We start from the raw sequence: 16,234 nt of genomic DNA, 5'->3' as shown, positions 1-16,234 counted from the left end.
TTATTTTCTCCCATTCTGAAGGCTGTCTTTTCACCTTGCTTATAGTTTCCTTTGTTGTGCAAAAGTTTTTAAGTTTCATTAGGTCCCATTTGTTTATGTTTGCTTTTTCCCCAATTACTCTGGAAGGTGGGTCATAGAAGATCCTGCTGTGATTTATGTTGGAGAGTGTTTTGCCTATATTTTCCTCTAGGAGTTTTATAGTTTTTGGTCTTTACTGTCTGAGCCCTTACACAATGTTATATTTCAATGATTTCTCAATAAAGCTAGGAAAAACTTGTGCTCTATTATTTTTTGGCAAACAGGTGCCTCTGAATCCAGAAGAATGTCTCTTGTGTTTACCACTGTTCCAGAAGAGTTAGTGGAATGGAACAATAACCAGAAAAAGAGGACAGTTAGACAGATCAGTTGCAAAATAGTTGTCCTGTATGATAAGGTGAAATATAATTTATCCCATTTTCTAGTCATTTGGGAACATCTTTAAACAAAATTATTTTCACAGTGTTTTTTAATCATTTAATTTCACCCCAAATTTTTTTTCTTTTGGACCTAATTTTTTTCTGTGGTATAGCTGATTAACAATGTGATAGTTTCAGGTGAGCAGCAAAGGGACTCAGCCATGCAAATACAGGTACTATTCTTCCCCAAACTCCCTCCTCATCCAGGCTTCCACATGTCGGAGCAGAGTTCCGTGTAGGTCCTTCTTGGTTATCCTTTTTAAATATAGCAGTAATTTCACCCAACCTTGTCTTGCAAGTGTATTTACTCCATTTTGCTGTATAACTCCATGATGTTATACATCATGGAAAGGCATTTCACGAATGTTGTGGAAAGTATAAGATTAATACTCAAATGTGTATATTCTAATATTCTCAAATTGAAAAATTCATATGTTTACTAGAAATCTTTATGATGGTGCAGTCTGGAAATAACAGCTAGAAAATTTTGCAGAGCATCCTTGAAATTAAACCAGATACACAAGAAAGCAACTTTCCTTTGGCCTTTTCCAAGATTCCTTGCCTATGATTTGCTGAGATGAATGGAGAATAAATATAATCTTTTAGGACACATATTTAACACAATATTTTAAAAGTACTAGTAATTTTAATGTGCTGTATCTTTTCCCACTGAATAATATGAATTCATCTTCTGTTACATGTATTCCCTTCTTTACAATTTATGTTTCAATCAATGCAGTGGATAAGTGTTTAATCTTTGTTGAAAAATGCAAAGCAAATTAATTTAGTTTTAGAAAGCTTTCATAACACCAAGATAACTACCACAAAAATGATGTGTGACATCTCTAAGGAGTTTCTAAAGCTTATCTTGTAGAAAGCAAAAGGAGCCCCAAAACTGAGTTATCTTGACTGAAGACAGGGAAGCATGGTGAAGTCCTAACCAGGATGCCACTGCTCAAAGGAAACACTCCCCTTTCTGACAATGTGGTCCTTTGCAATCCCACAGTAATATAAAAGAAGATACATTTGTTGTGATGACTTGGGTTATTTAATGATCTTTAGGCATCATTAGAGCCACGTATAATTGGAAAAATAATATCATCACCTATTTTTCAGTTGGTTACCCATGACTAAGACATATTATGGATAATCACCCTTCTTACCTATGCATGTTTTGTAATCAGGAAACTGCAGGCATCATAAAATGTAGTTTTATATCCCATGCTACAATATCAGTCAAGGTTCAGTCAAAAAAGCAATAGAAACCAATTAGCTGTTTATAGATGAATATTTAATATAGAGAGTTGGTTAAAATGTTATTAAAAGACTGAAAGACAAGAAAGAAGAAAGTGGTACCATAGTGATCATAACTGAAGGATAAAGCTACTCTACCGAGGGCTGGAGGGGTATAAAGGGACCTGTTGAGCTCTTAGAGTGAAGAGACATTTGTAGGCCACTGTTGAATGTGTGTTAAGATGAACACAAGATGGAACATAGACCACAAGATGGAATGTGATTTCAAATGCCCCACCCTAAAGCATAGGCTAGGTGTACGATGTAGAGAAGCTATGTGGAGAAATTTATTGGAAATAATGGGGAAATGCATTCCTTATTACCACATCAGGGTCTTCATTTATTTCCCCTTTGACTTCTGATCTCTTTTGGATCTTCAGCATTTGTCCATGAGGAACGTTAGGACCCAAGGCATAAAGCTCACCTTTGAAAGAGAGACTTGACTTGGATCAGTAGTTGTTAACCATGGGCACACACTAGAATCACCCGAGAGCAGCTGATTCATGTCAACATATGGCAAAAACCACCATAATATTGTAAAGTAATTAGCCTCCAACTAGTAAAAATAAATGAAAAAAAAAAATCCATGGAAGCAACCTAGATGCCCATCAGCAGACGAATGGATAAGGAAGCTGTGGTACATAAACACCATGAAATATTACTCAGCCATTAAAATGAATTCATTTGAATCAGTTCTAATGAGGTGGATGAAACTGGAGCCCATTATACAGAGTGAAGTAAGCCAGAAAGATAAAGACCAATACAGCATACTAACACATATATATGGAATTTAGAAAGATGGTAATGATAACCCTGTATGCAAAACAGAAAAAGAGACACAGATGTACAGAACAGACTTTTGGACTCTGTGGGAGAAGGCGAGGGTGGGATGTTTCAAGAGAACAGCATTGAAACATGTATATTATCTATGGTGAAACAGATCACCAGCCCAGGTTGGATGCATGAGACAAGTGCTTGGGCCTGGTGCACTGGGAAGACCCAGAGGAATCGGGTGGAGAGGGAGGTGGGAGGGGGGATTGGGATGGGGAATACATGTAACTCCATGGCTGATTCATGTCAATGTATGACAAAACTCACTACAATATTGTAAAGTAATTAGCCTCCAACTAATAAAAATAAATGAAAAAAACATATATATAAGAAAAAAATCCTCATGCTTCGACTACACCCAGGTCCAGTTGAATCAGAAACTCTGGTGGTGCAACCCAGTGGTCAGTATTTTATACTTCCCAGATGATTGCAATAAAAGTCAAGGCTGAGGAGCAGTGACTTGCAGCTCACATAACAGCATGTGCAGATTTGAGAATAGAATTTACTCTTGAAAATATATAACAGCTTAGAAAATTTGTAAATTTTTGGTATATTAAAGGGGAATTATTCATCTTTTGAGGATGCTTGGGCTACAAAAAATAAAAATATAGAATTTCTATAGATATAATGAGATTCTGTCAAGGAGTGATTTTGATACAAAAAGGATCTAGAACTCTTCACTGTCATGTTAAAACATGTGTGTGTGTGCATGCTCAGTCTTGTTTGACCCTTTGTGACCCTGTGGACTGTAGCCCATGAGGATCTTCTGTCCATGGGATTTCTCAGGCAGGATTACTGGAGTGGGTTGCCACTTCCTCCCCCAGGGATCTTCTGGACTCAGGTATTGAACCTGTGTCTCCTGCATTGGCAGGGGAATAAGCTATAGAGAAGTAATATTCAGGTAGAAAATGAGGAGAGACATGAAGGCCATAAGAGCTATAAAAATGATGTCATGAAAGAGGTAGAATTTTTAGAGTTCCAGATTTAGTTTTGCTACATTTTCTAGTATACACTCAAATGGGTTGCCATAATTTAAGATGAGTTTGTGCTGATAAGGAACCTCCACAAGGCCCTTTTGATGTCTTTGTTCCTCAGGCTGTAGATGAAAGGGTTCAGCATGGGGGTGACCACAGTGTACACCACCGAGGCTGCTGCATCCTTCCTGGGAGACTGTGAGATGGCTGAACTGAGGTACACACCCAGGGCTGTTCCATAAAATAAGCAAACAACTGCCAGGTGAGAACCACAGGTGGCAAAGGCTTTGTACATCCCACCTGATGAGGGGACTCTCAGAATGGAGACAAGAATTTTATAGTAAGAGAAAATGATTCCTGAGATAGAGAGAAAACCAGTCATGGCACCGATGGTATAGCTGACTATGTTATTGGTGAAAGTGTCAGAACAAGCAAGGTTGAGCAGTTGAGAAGGATCACAGAAGAAACTAGAAATTTCTACATCCTTGAAACAGGTAAGTTGTAACACAATCATATTGTGCACCTGGGAGTCCAAAAGGCTAACACAAAAGGACACCAAAACTAAGGAGCAACAGAGGCGCGGGTTCATGATGACCACATAGTGCAGTGGGTGACAGATGGCCACAAATCTGTCATAGGCCATCACAGTAAGAAGCATACTATCCATACATGCAAAAAGGATAAAAATAGACATCTGAGTCAAGCATCCTTCACAGGAGATGACTCTGTTGTGAGATTGGATGTCCACAATCATCTTGGGAACGGTGGTGGAGATGAAACCGATGTCAACCAAGGACAGGTTGAAGAGGAAGAAGTACATGGGGGTGTGGAGGTGGGGGTCAAAGGTGACGGCTAATATGATGAGCAGGTTCCCCAGCACAGTGACCACGTACATGGACAGGAAGAGGACACAGAGCAAAGGTTGCAGTTCTGCATCATCTGAGAGTCCCATGAGGAAGAATTCTGAGACGCTTGTTAGATTTCTAGTTCTGGGTATCTTGGACACCTCTGGAAAAAGAAAAGGGGTCTGGAAACAAAGGAAATAAGTAAATGGGCCTTGAGCACTGTGATAATATTTTGGATTCAAGCAATTCATTTCTAAGATTTTACATTCTAGTTCCTTCAGCAATATCTGTCAGTGTGATAAATTCTGTTTAGAATTGTTCCCTCATTGGTTTTTGTGTTATTCACCTGTGTCTATACACTCTTCCTTTATAAAATTGGACCCAAAAGTGAAAGGTAACAAGAATGTTACAGGTGTTACATCCATGATCTCAGTAAAATACAGCCTACTTCTTTAGAAACAATACAGGATCAGAAATTTCCCTCTCCCTCTGAGAAAATGCATAATTCAAATGTACAGAAATTAAAACTTATTTATATATATCTAATTTTACTCATATACAATTTTAGATATTTCCTTCATTTAGAATATTAACAAATCCCTATGAAATGCAGGACAGTATCATCTGGATTCTAAATTAAAAATGAATGCTCCTAACCAGAACATGCTTTTATACTACATTCAGAGTTTTAGATCATCCTTTGTTCCTTCTGTCTTCCTTACTTCATGAAATAATTGATTATTCAAAAATCAGGATTATCTTCTTTTAAAATTTATATTTATTTATTTACTTATACATGCCGTGTCTTTGTTGTGGTCAAGCAGGATCTTTGATCTCCCTTGCAGATAAGGAATCTTTAGTTGGGGCATGTGGGATCTAGTTCCTGGAGCAGAGATCAAACCAGTGTGCACTGCATTAAGATTGCAGAGTCTTAGCCACTGGAACACTTGTCCCACAGTTGTTTTTAAAAAGTCATTTAGTATAGACTTCATATTTTTGACTTTGCTAAGTTGCTTCTGTTGTGTCCGACTCTTTGTGACCCTATGGACTGTGACCCACCAGGCCTCTCTGTCCATAGGAGTCTCCAGGCAAGAATTCTGGAGTGGGTTGCCATGCAGTCCTCCAGGGGATCTTCCTGACTCAGGGATCGAACCCACATTTCTTATGTTTCCTGCATTGGCAGGCAGGTTCTGGTGGGCTTCAAATTTTGATCATTATGGTTTAATTAAGCACTTATGATCATACAGTGCTGGTGACTACAAATATGTTGTTAGTACACAGAGCACTTTCAATTTTTAAATGATAACAAAATTTAAGAATCCTTCAGGAAATTTGAAAATTATATATAGGATTATTTGTTTCACTACTGTCTCAGTTAAATGTCTGATATGAGAAACCAATGTAATATTTTTGGACATTATTCTGGGCTGGCAGGATAATACAACTTCATTGTCTTTTCTTTTTTCAGTTTATTGAAGTGATTGACAAAATTGCATATATTTGAGTTGTGCAACATGAAGGTTTTTTAAAGATATACAAAGTGATGATTTAATATACAGGGACCTTGGGAATGATTACCACAGTCAAGTTAATTAACATACCTGTCACTTCAAATAGAAATAGTTTCTATTTTTGTGTGTAGTAACAGTTAAGCAGATTTCTGTTAGCAGATTTCAAGAACATAGCCAGAATTATTAGCTGTTTTTTTTTAACCTGTTCATCTGTCAATAGACATTTATCTATATTTTCAGTATTTCAAACAACATCACATTGACAAGAAATGCATTTATCTCTTTGAGATAATTTTATTTTTTTGGCATCTAATTTTATTTCTTTGGCATCTACCTTGAAGTGGGGTTGCTGGGGTCTATGGTAGATCTATTTCAATCAGTTTCAGTTTTTAATTTTTAAGGAACCTCCATTCTGCTTTCTGTAATGACTGTACCAATATTCATTCTCAATGATCAGGTGCAAGTGCTCCCCCACTTCCACATTCTCACCAATATTTGTTTTCTTTTAAGTTTTTTCTTTAAAAAGTCATCCAAAGAGATGTGAGATGAACTTTTGTTTAGCTTTAGACTTGCATTTCCAGTACTAACTGATGTGTCCCTTTTCGTATACCTGATGGTGTGGTTCTTCTGATCATAAACCTGCCTATTTACAGAAGAGGACTTCAGTCCCAGAGAAGGTCCCACAGCCAGGTCAGGACCCAGCCTCCTTAGGTCGAGTTAACAGATTTTATGTCAACTCTTCCTGGTAAAGGGATTACAATTCTCTTACTTCTGCTGCCTGAAAGTAACTCAGCTTCATTATTTTAGCAGGTCACATTCTGATTTAACTGAGAAAAAATTCTAATTAGTACAATGTAAACACCTCTGGGCCATCTCTTGATCTCTAAAATTATGATAATAATTGGATCTTCCTAACAGGAATATTATACTATCCCTGGTGGCTCAATCATAGCTCAGTTGGTAAAGAATCCACCTGCAGTGTAGGAGACCCCAGTTTGATTCCTGGGTGGGGAAGATCCACTGGAGAAGGGATAGGCTGCCCACTCTTATCCCTCCTAACCAAAGTATTCTTGGGCTTCCCTTGTGGCTCAGCTGGTAAAGAATCTGCCTGCAATGTGGGACACCTTGGATTGATCCCTGGGTTGGGAAGATCTCCTGGAGAAGGGAAAGGCTACCCACTCCAGTATTCTTAACTGGTGCATCCCATAGACAGAGGAGCCTGGCAGGCTTTGGTCCATGTGGTTACAACAGTTGGACACAAATTAGCAACTAAACCAACCACTAATAGGATTATTGAAATAAAGTCTTAAAAATCATTTATATTGCTTAAACAAGTGGTTTTCAGTTCCAATACTGAAATTTATGTGTTGGTTGATAATTTATGTGTTGCTATTTTTGTTGCTGTTCAGTCACTAAGTTGGCTCTGACCCTTTGAGATCCCCTGGACTGTAGCCCATCAGACCTGTCTGTCTATGGGATTTTCTGGTCAAGGATACTGGAGTGAGTTGCCATTCTCTTCTCCAAATTTACATGTGTCTTTTTAAAAATACTCAGTTACCCCAGCCTCAGCCTAGAACCAATTTTAGGATCTACAAGTGAGTTTACTGGTCACTGTGTTGTGAAGCTGGGCTTGACAAATACTGCCTAAGAACATTGCCCAACCATTAGTAGAAGCTCCGTTAATCTTACCAGTTAATGCTATGATCAGTAACCCCTACCTATTTTAAAGTATATGCATTTAATAATATTTGCTTCAGATCTCATATTTCATAGAGATTTGAAACATTAAGATAAAATTTAACTTTTCTTTGGCGTCTCAGCTCCATCCCACTCCTCAGCATATACATTGCCAAAAGCAACCACTCCCATGAACTTGATGGGTATGTTTCCTTGAAAATGCTTTCATAATGTCAGTATTCATTTATGTATCTATAACCAGCTTTTGTAAAATCTTCTCTAAACAGAATACTATCCATATTGCCCCTGAAATGAACTTGTTTACCACAATGTTTTGCTTAAGTCTCTTTGTGAACTACAAACAATACTTCAAATATTTTCCTGACACACAAAAAGAAAACATTTTGTTTTCTTTATACTATATAAAATTTATATATATACATTATATATATAAATTTATATTTATATAATAAAATGTATACTATATACATTATTATAACTTTAAAAATTTTTGATGTATCTTTCATATATTTAAATATAATACATTATTTAATATATTTTATTGATATATTAAATAAATATTTAATTTATATTTCATGTATTTTATTTTTATTTGTATCAGTTTCTGCTTACAACAGTCCAGTGAAAATTCTATACTTCTCTCTGTATCAAACAAATGGGAATTTGTATATCATATGTGAGTGACAGTCTTCCCAGTTTCAACAGTTGGGACATAATCAGACTTACTAACGTTAATTGCATACTTTTTTTCAAAAGAAAAATCATTTTCTGCCAACTGCATTCTCTTTTATTAGCCTATCTTTTGAAAATATCCTTGAAGTCTGTCTTGTGATAATTTCATAATAGGTGCAGTTGGTATTTTCATCTTGTACAGGAAATCTTTTCAACCTTACATTCAAAACTGGAAGGTAAAATGCATAACGAGTCATTGAAAACCCTATAATCCTTCATGTTAGGGCCATTATGCCTCTGTAAATGCTGTGTCAGTCCCACAATTCACAGAGAAGTCCCTGAACCAAAGAGGATGAATCAATTCTTCTACCTTCATTTTATCTCAGGGGCCAAAATAGGTTTGAAAAGAAATATGTTTTAGCTGTATGGAGATGATAGAGAACTGGTGCAGAAGAAATAAGCATTTTAATGATTGAGTTCTGGGTCTTTTACTTCTTATAAGAGGAGTTTGTGCAAATCTCCCAGCCTCTCTGTGGTTCTGTTCCTTCTTGGAAATAAAAGAGTCTAATTGCCGGGAGCCAGCACACGAGATCCCACCCATGACAAGGTCATGAGGAGAAGGCCTGACAAGCAAGGTAGATCAGGACTTCAGAGATTTTGAAAAGCTGCCCTGGCGCTCATCTTAAAGATGGTCTCTGTCTTTCTGATGCTTGCTATATTAGACTACTCCCTAATTTCTGTGACACAGCTAGAAGGCCTTCCCCGATCTCTCTCCAAACAGAATCAACTTAGAACTTTAATTAATACGTCCCCCGGACGGTGGTATCCTATAAGATTATCCAGGATGAAAGGAGTATTTAAATTTAGACCCCTTTGCTGGCATTCTAGCCTGCTTGGCAAATGCGTACTAATGCACATGACTGCTCACAACACCTTAATCATAAACAGCATAAAGAACCTGATCACACAAAAGGCCCTTCAGGGGTGAGGAAGCCCTATTAGAGAACACAAAAATATTATTCTAAAAGTGGTTATAGTTAAAGATTTAGAAAAATAAGAGTTTAGAATTGTTAATTTTAACCAGGAATGCTAAACAGGGACTACCTCACCAGAGCTGCAGAGTCTTTGTGTGGTAAACCTTTTAGATTTAACTGATAACTTCTGCAAAAGGACTGCAACTTCTCTGTTTTCTGTTAAGCTCAAGGCAAAATGGAACAATAAAGAATAGATTACGGAAAACAGCTTTGCATTCACCTAGGTCATAAAATGTCAATAGGCCCCAAGGCCAGAAGATAATGTACAAGACTCTCATAAACAAAGAAGTATGCAGAAAACACCCTGGTTTCGTGAAGGACAAGCTGATGTAATATTAAACTATCTTCCCCTTAGAAATGTACTTAGGGTATAAAAGCTACGGTGAAAAATAAAGCATTGCCAGGCCCTGCTGCATACCCCCAGCCTGGTCTCTCTCTCATCGACGCCATTCATCCTGAGAGTACCCCTGGATCCTACTGAGACTGGAACCCGGCATCTAATACCCACTTCCAGAACACATGTGGCACCTAAGGGAAATTTGGAACCTAATCAATACTTGGTCATTTGTATTAATATAAAGAATTTCAATCATTATTGGGATAGCATGTGTATTAATAAAATAAAATCCCCTCAGTTTAATGACCTTTCATGGATTATATGGCAGAGGGATCAAAGCCTTTCCTGTATCAAGTTGGAGCATAAATAACATGAAATACTAAAATGTGTCTCAGCCATCCATTAAGATGTGCCTTCTTTCCCAACTCTTTTTTTCCTCTTATCATGAAAATTTCTGTAATGACTTTTCAAAGATTGAATGCTGCTGGTGCTATTAAATGAAAAATAATAGGTCCCAAAGAAAGTCTATGACATAGACAGAAACAAGCACTATTTTATCTTGTCTCAAGTCCTGTGGGACATTCTGAAAAGGATGAAAACACTGGCACAAATGGTCATTGTGTGGAAGCCATATTGCCCATGAAGAAGGAATTCATAGGGCCAGGACTCCATCTCAGGCTTGTCTGTGCTGATCATGCTTGGCTGCCTCTCCAATGGACTCTGAACTCTCTGCTTAGGGCCTTTGGGAACGACAATGGAAGGATAAGACCCCCTCCAGACAGGGGAATCTTGAAGATCATATCCAGGTTACTCATCACCTAAGAGACAACATACTCTAATCACCCCTGCCTCTGAACAGTATCTATCGGAATGTAATCACTGGCTTATTGGTTATTAACTGGTTGGAATGTAACCGAGGGCTTATTGGTTATTAACTGTTTGAACACATAACACATGAATGATGGGGTTATTGTGATTGTATTTACCCTTCCTTTGTAAGTCTCAAGGAATTTGGGGTGGTGGGTTTGGACATGTACACATGGGGTATAAAAGATTTTCGCAAATGCTGGTTGGGGTCCTTGGCTAAGAGGAGACTCTGCCTTGGGCATGCCAGTGTAATAAACTGCACTCCACTATCTGCATTGTCCTTCTGAGTGAGTTTGTTTCCCGGAAAGCGTGGCCATAACACCCATACTTTGTTTCTATGAAAAATGGAAGGGTTTATTTAACACTTAACTGGAGATTTTTCATTCCTTGTACCTTCTCTGTGCCATCAAGGTATAGGCTCTGAGGAATCAGAAATAAATGAGCCTCAGATATTTCTCTTCTTATATGAAGAATTTACTTGTACAAAAAAAAAAAAAAATAAAATGCCCTGTCAGAGATGTAGGGAAACCATAACATCAGATAGACATATATTTCAATCTGATAACATGAGAATTAGCATTATCATTATTAGTAACAAATATAAAAATGTATTTTGCCCTTTTTTCTTAATGTATCTGTCACAGAGTTATTGAATAGAGGGTGACCACTATTCATTTAGTTAAAATTCGGTGGGTTTGTATCAACGAGGAATCAACTGAGTTGACAATTTTAAGACTCACAGATTCTGAGAAATTGCCCCATAATATATTAAGAATGTGTGGAGCACACAAGATTCAAAATAAAATTTCTCTTCTCTGAGTCCCATACCCTAAGTGTCGAGATTTCAAGCAGAGGCACAGCTTTAAACAGAGGTATCTCAGTCTAAGCACAGAGGCATATCAGATATTTTTTTCAAGGTTTTCATTTTCCTGAATAGGTAGAACCCCAAGACTCTGATTTTGTGTCGCCTTTCATGATTGAGGCAACTGATTATAAGTACAGAGGAGAAAGTGGACAGGTGAAGTGAAATCCAGGAACAGAGTCAACAGAGAGATCTACCCTGGAGCATCAAGTGCTAATTATTTCTATGACATTTGCCTGTGATCACAGACGTTCTTCTTACAGTTGTTGCAGCAAGTCAGAAACTACAAGGGGGGAAGGCACAATGAGCAGGGAGTCTCTGCCAGGACTGATGGAAAGTGACATGACTGGGTGAAAACAGGAAGACTGCCCAGGTGCCCTGTATCTGGAGTCAGTCTGACGAGACTGACTGATTTCAAACTTGGTTTTAACATTTTCTAACTCATGATCTTGCACATGTTACATAGAATGCTGTGCTTCTTTCCTCCAGTTAAAATAATAATAATAATGTGTGCACCTGTATTTTGGGAGAGATTATTCAGATGAAATGAAACAGGAAAGAAAACACATACATCAGAATCTGACAGTTAGGAAGCCCTCCATAACAGTATATGATATTATGATTCATGTCATCTTGCTAATGCTTATCTTCATGCTCAATACCTCTCTCATAATGAACTGAAGTGCTTAGAGGAAAGTTTACAGAGACCCACTTGCCGCTGCTCTGGTACGAAGGATGCCAGCCAGCAAGAGCTAGAACCAGTGAGGGTGGAAGCAGAACTCTAAATGAGGGTTCTAACACCCCAACCAGAACCATGAACATAAACTTCAAAGGGCTCTATTCCAAACCCACATAGATCGGTGCCCTGATGCTGGGAAAGACTGAGGGCAGGAAGAGAAGGGGGCAACAGAGGATGAGATGGTAGGATGGCATCACTGATTCAATGGACATGAGTTTGAGCAGACTCCAGGAGAGAGTGAAGGACAGGGAAGCCTGGCATGTTGCAGTCCATGGGGTCATAAAGAGTCAGACATGACTGAGCAACTGAACAATAATAGTATCTTTCTATAACAACTATTATGTTTATTCTTCTTGAAGAGGAAACACCTTTTCAACACTCCCTTCATCCATCACTGTCTCCCTCAGTACTTACTGCGCTGGGCTGCATCTCTGCTGGTACACAGCTAAGGAGCAAAGACTCACTGCCCCTTTCCTGCCTGGTATGTGATGAAGTCTCAGGGTCCCTCCTCAGGACAGGCAGGAAGACAGACTCAGGCTGGACCTTCTGATGAAGGTTCCTACAAAGGATGGACAAAGACATGGAGTCACAATAGTTAGGACATGGAAGCAACCTAGGTGTCTATAGGCAGATCAATGAATAAGGACCTTGTGGTATATATACACAATGGAATATTACTCAACTATAAAAAGGAACACATTTGAGTCAGTTCTAATGAGGTGGGTGAAACTGGAGCCTATTATTCAGAGTGAGGTAAGTCAGAAAGGGAAACATCAATATAGTGTATTAACACATATATATGGAATTTGGAAAAATGGTAACAATCCTACATGCAAGGCAGCAAAAGAGACATAGATGTAAATAACAAACTTTCAGATCATGTGGGGGAATGTGAGGGTAAGATGATTTGACAGAATAACATTGAAACATATATTTTACCATATGTAAAATAAATGACCAGGGCAAGTTCAATGCATGAAGCAGGACACTCAAAACCAGTGCTCTGGGACAACCCAGAGAGATAGAGTGGGGAGGGAAATGGGAGGGGGCTCAGGATGGAGACACATGTGCACCTGCAGCTGATTCATGTCGATATATTGCAAAAACTGCCACATTATTGTAAAGTAAATATCCTCCAATTTAAATAAATAAATATTAAAAAAGGAACTGGCAAAATAATGAGCTGGGGGCACAGACCAATTATTTACAATAGTATGACCTTAGAGCTTAATGCCCAAAGCTCATCATTAGCTAGTTGGTTCATGTTGTCCCAATCTCTGCAGACTTGTTAATATTAACAGAACAGGAAAAGGAGAAAAGTGAATGTCCTGGGGAGGGTCTGGGTCCCTCTTCTCCTCAGGATGAAGTAACCTGTGCTCTTTTTTTTTTTTTTTTCAAATTTTTTTTTAGTTGGAGGCTAATTACTTCACAATATTTCAGTGGATTTTGTCATACATTGACATGAATCAGCCATAGAGTTACACGTATTCCCCATCCCGATCCCCCCTCTCCCCTCCCTCTCCACCCGATTCCTCTGGGTCCTCCCAGTGCTCCAGGCCTGAGCATTTGTCTCATGCATCCCACCTGGGCTGGTGATCTGTTTCATCATAGATAATATACATGCTGTTCTTTAGAAACATCCCACCCTCACCTTCTCCCACAGAGTTCAAAAGTCTGTTCTGTACTTCTGTGTCTCTTTTTCTGTTTTGCATATAGGGTTATCGTTACCATCTTTCTAAATTCCATATATATGTGTTAGTATGCTGTAATGTTCTTTATCTTTCTGGCTTACTTCACTCTGTATAATGGGCTCCAGTTTTATCCATCTCATTAGAACTGATTCAAATGAATTCTTTTTAATGGCTGAGTAATATTCCATGGTGTATATGTACCACAGCTTCCTTATCCATTCATCTGCTGATGGGCATCTAGGTTGTTTCCATGTCCTAGCTATTATAAACAGTGCTACAATGAACACTGGGGTGCACGTGTCTCTTTCAGATCTGGTGTCCTCAGTGTGTATGCCCAGAAGTGGTATTGCTGGGTCATATGGCAGTTCTATTTCCAGTTTTTTAAGAAATCTCCACACTGTTCTCCATATTGGCTGTACTAGTTTGCATTCCCACCAACAGTGTAAGAGGGTTCCCTTTTCTCCACACCCTCTCCAGCATTTATTGCTTGTAGACTTTTGGATAGCAGCCCTCCTGACTGGTGTGTAATGGTACCTCATTGTGGTTTTGATTTGCATTTCTCTGATAATGAGTGATGTTGAGCATCTTTTCATGTGTTTGTTAGCCATCTGTATGTCTTCTTTGGAGAAATATCTGTTTAGTTCTTTGGCCCATTTTTTGATTGGGTCATTTATTTTTCTGGAATTGAGCTTCAGGAGTTGCTTGTATATTTTTGAGATTAATCCTTTGTCTGTTTCTTTGTTGGCTATTATTTTCTCCCATTCTGAGGGCTGTCTTTTCACCTTGCTTATAGTTTGCTTTGTTGTGCAAAAGCTTTTAATTTTCATTAAGTCCCATTTGTTTATTTTTGCTTTTATTTCCAATATTCTGGGATGTGGGTCATAGAGGATCCTACTGTGATTCATGTCGGAGAGTGTTTTGCCTATGTTCTCCTCTAGGAGTTTTATAGTTTCTGGTCTTACATTTAGATCTTTAAACCATTTTGAGTTTATTTTTGTATACGGTGTTAGAAAGTGTTCTAGTTTCATTCTTTTACAAGTGGTTGACCAGTTTTCCCAGCACCACTTGTTAAAGAGGTTGTCTTTTTTCCATTGTCAGTGCAGAGTTTTCTTAAAAAACTGGAAATAGAACTGCCATATGACCCAGCAATACCACTTCTGGGCATAGACACCGAGGAAACCAGATCTGAAAGAGACACGTGCACCCCAATGTTCATCGCAGCACTGTTTATAATAGCCAGGACATGGAAGCAACCTAGATGCCCATCAGCAGACGAATGGATAAGGAAGCTGTGGTACATATACACCATGGAATATTACTCAGCCATTAAAAAGAATTCATTTGAATCAGTTCTAATGAAGTGGATGAAACTGGAGCCCATTATACAGAGTGAAGTAAGCCAGAAAGATAAAGACCAGTACAGTATACTAACGCATATATATGGAATTTAGAAAGATGGTAATGATAACCCTGTATGCAAAACAGAAAAAGAGACACAGATGTACAAAGCAGACTTTTGAACTCTGTGGGAGAAGGCGAGGGTGGGATGTTTCGAGAGAACAGCATCAAAACATGTATATTATCAAGGGTGAAACAGATCACCAGCCCAGGTTGGATGCATGAGACAAGTACTTGGGGCTGGTGCACTGGGAAGACCCAGAGTGATCGGATGGGGAGGGAGGCGGGAGGGGGGATTGGGATGGGGAACACATGTAAATCCATGGCTGATTCATGTCAATGTATGGTAAAACCCACTACAATATTGTAAAGTAATTAGCCTCCAACTAATAAAAATAAATGGAATAAATAAATAAATAAATGTAAAAAAGAAAAAAAAGAAAAAATAAATAAAGGTAATTCTGGTTTGTTATTTTGGCATGTCAAACTATGACTTAATTGTGAAAATGATCAAAATAGAATAATGGAAAATCTGTGGGCAGTTTCCTTATCAATGAAATTATGATAGTAATTGAACTTACCGAATAGGACTATTACAAGAAAAAATTTAAAAAATCATTAATATTGCTTAAACCATGGTTTTCAGTTCTAGTTGATCGATGTGTGTTTATTTTAAAATGCAGTTAGCCCATCCTCAGCCTAGAACCAGTTTCAGGATCTCTACTCGCGAGTTTCTTGGTCTAGCTTCTGTGAAGCTGGGCTTGATAAGCACTGCCTTAGAATATTGCCCAACACTTGGAAAAAGCTCCATGAATATCATCTATTAATATAGCCATGAATACCACATTTATTTTTATTAATTTATTTGGATGCTGTTTTTTTTTTGTTTTATTTATTTATTTTTTTACTTTACAATATTGTATTGGTTTTGCCATACACTGACATGAATCCGCCATGGGTGTACATGTGTTCCCAATCCTGAACCCCCCTCCCACCTCCTTCCCCATCCCGTCCCTCTGGGTCATCC

The 16,234-nt window shown here is 38.2% G+C and overlaps 1 protein-coding gene across 1 annotated transcript; it reads right to left on the bottom strand.

Annotated features, from left to right (window-relative positions):
* Positions 1–3,611: 3,611 nt before the first annotated feature.
* LOC136156471 (olfactory receptor 7E178-like) lies at positions 3,612–4,505 on the bottom strand. The gene has a single exon (XM_065919101.1). The coding sequence runs from the start codon at positions 4,503–4,505 to the stop codon at positions 3,612–3,614; it is 894 nt and encodes a 297-aa protein (XP_065775173.1).
* Between the last annotated feature and the right edge of the window lie 11,729 nt (positions 4,506–16,234).

This window comes from Muntiacus reevesi, chromosome 1 (assembly GCF_963930625.1).
Source record: "Muntiacus reevesi chromosome 1, mMunRee1.1, whole genome shotgun sequence".
In the NCBI taxonomy this organism is placed as follows: Eukaryota; Metazoa; Chordata; class Mammalia; order Artiodactyla; family Cervidae; genus Muntiacus; species Muntiacus reevesi.
Note: the sequence above shows the minus strand (reverse complement) of the source record. Positions and strands in the feature narration are given on the sequence as shown.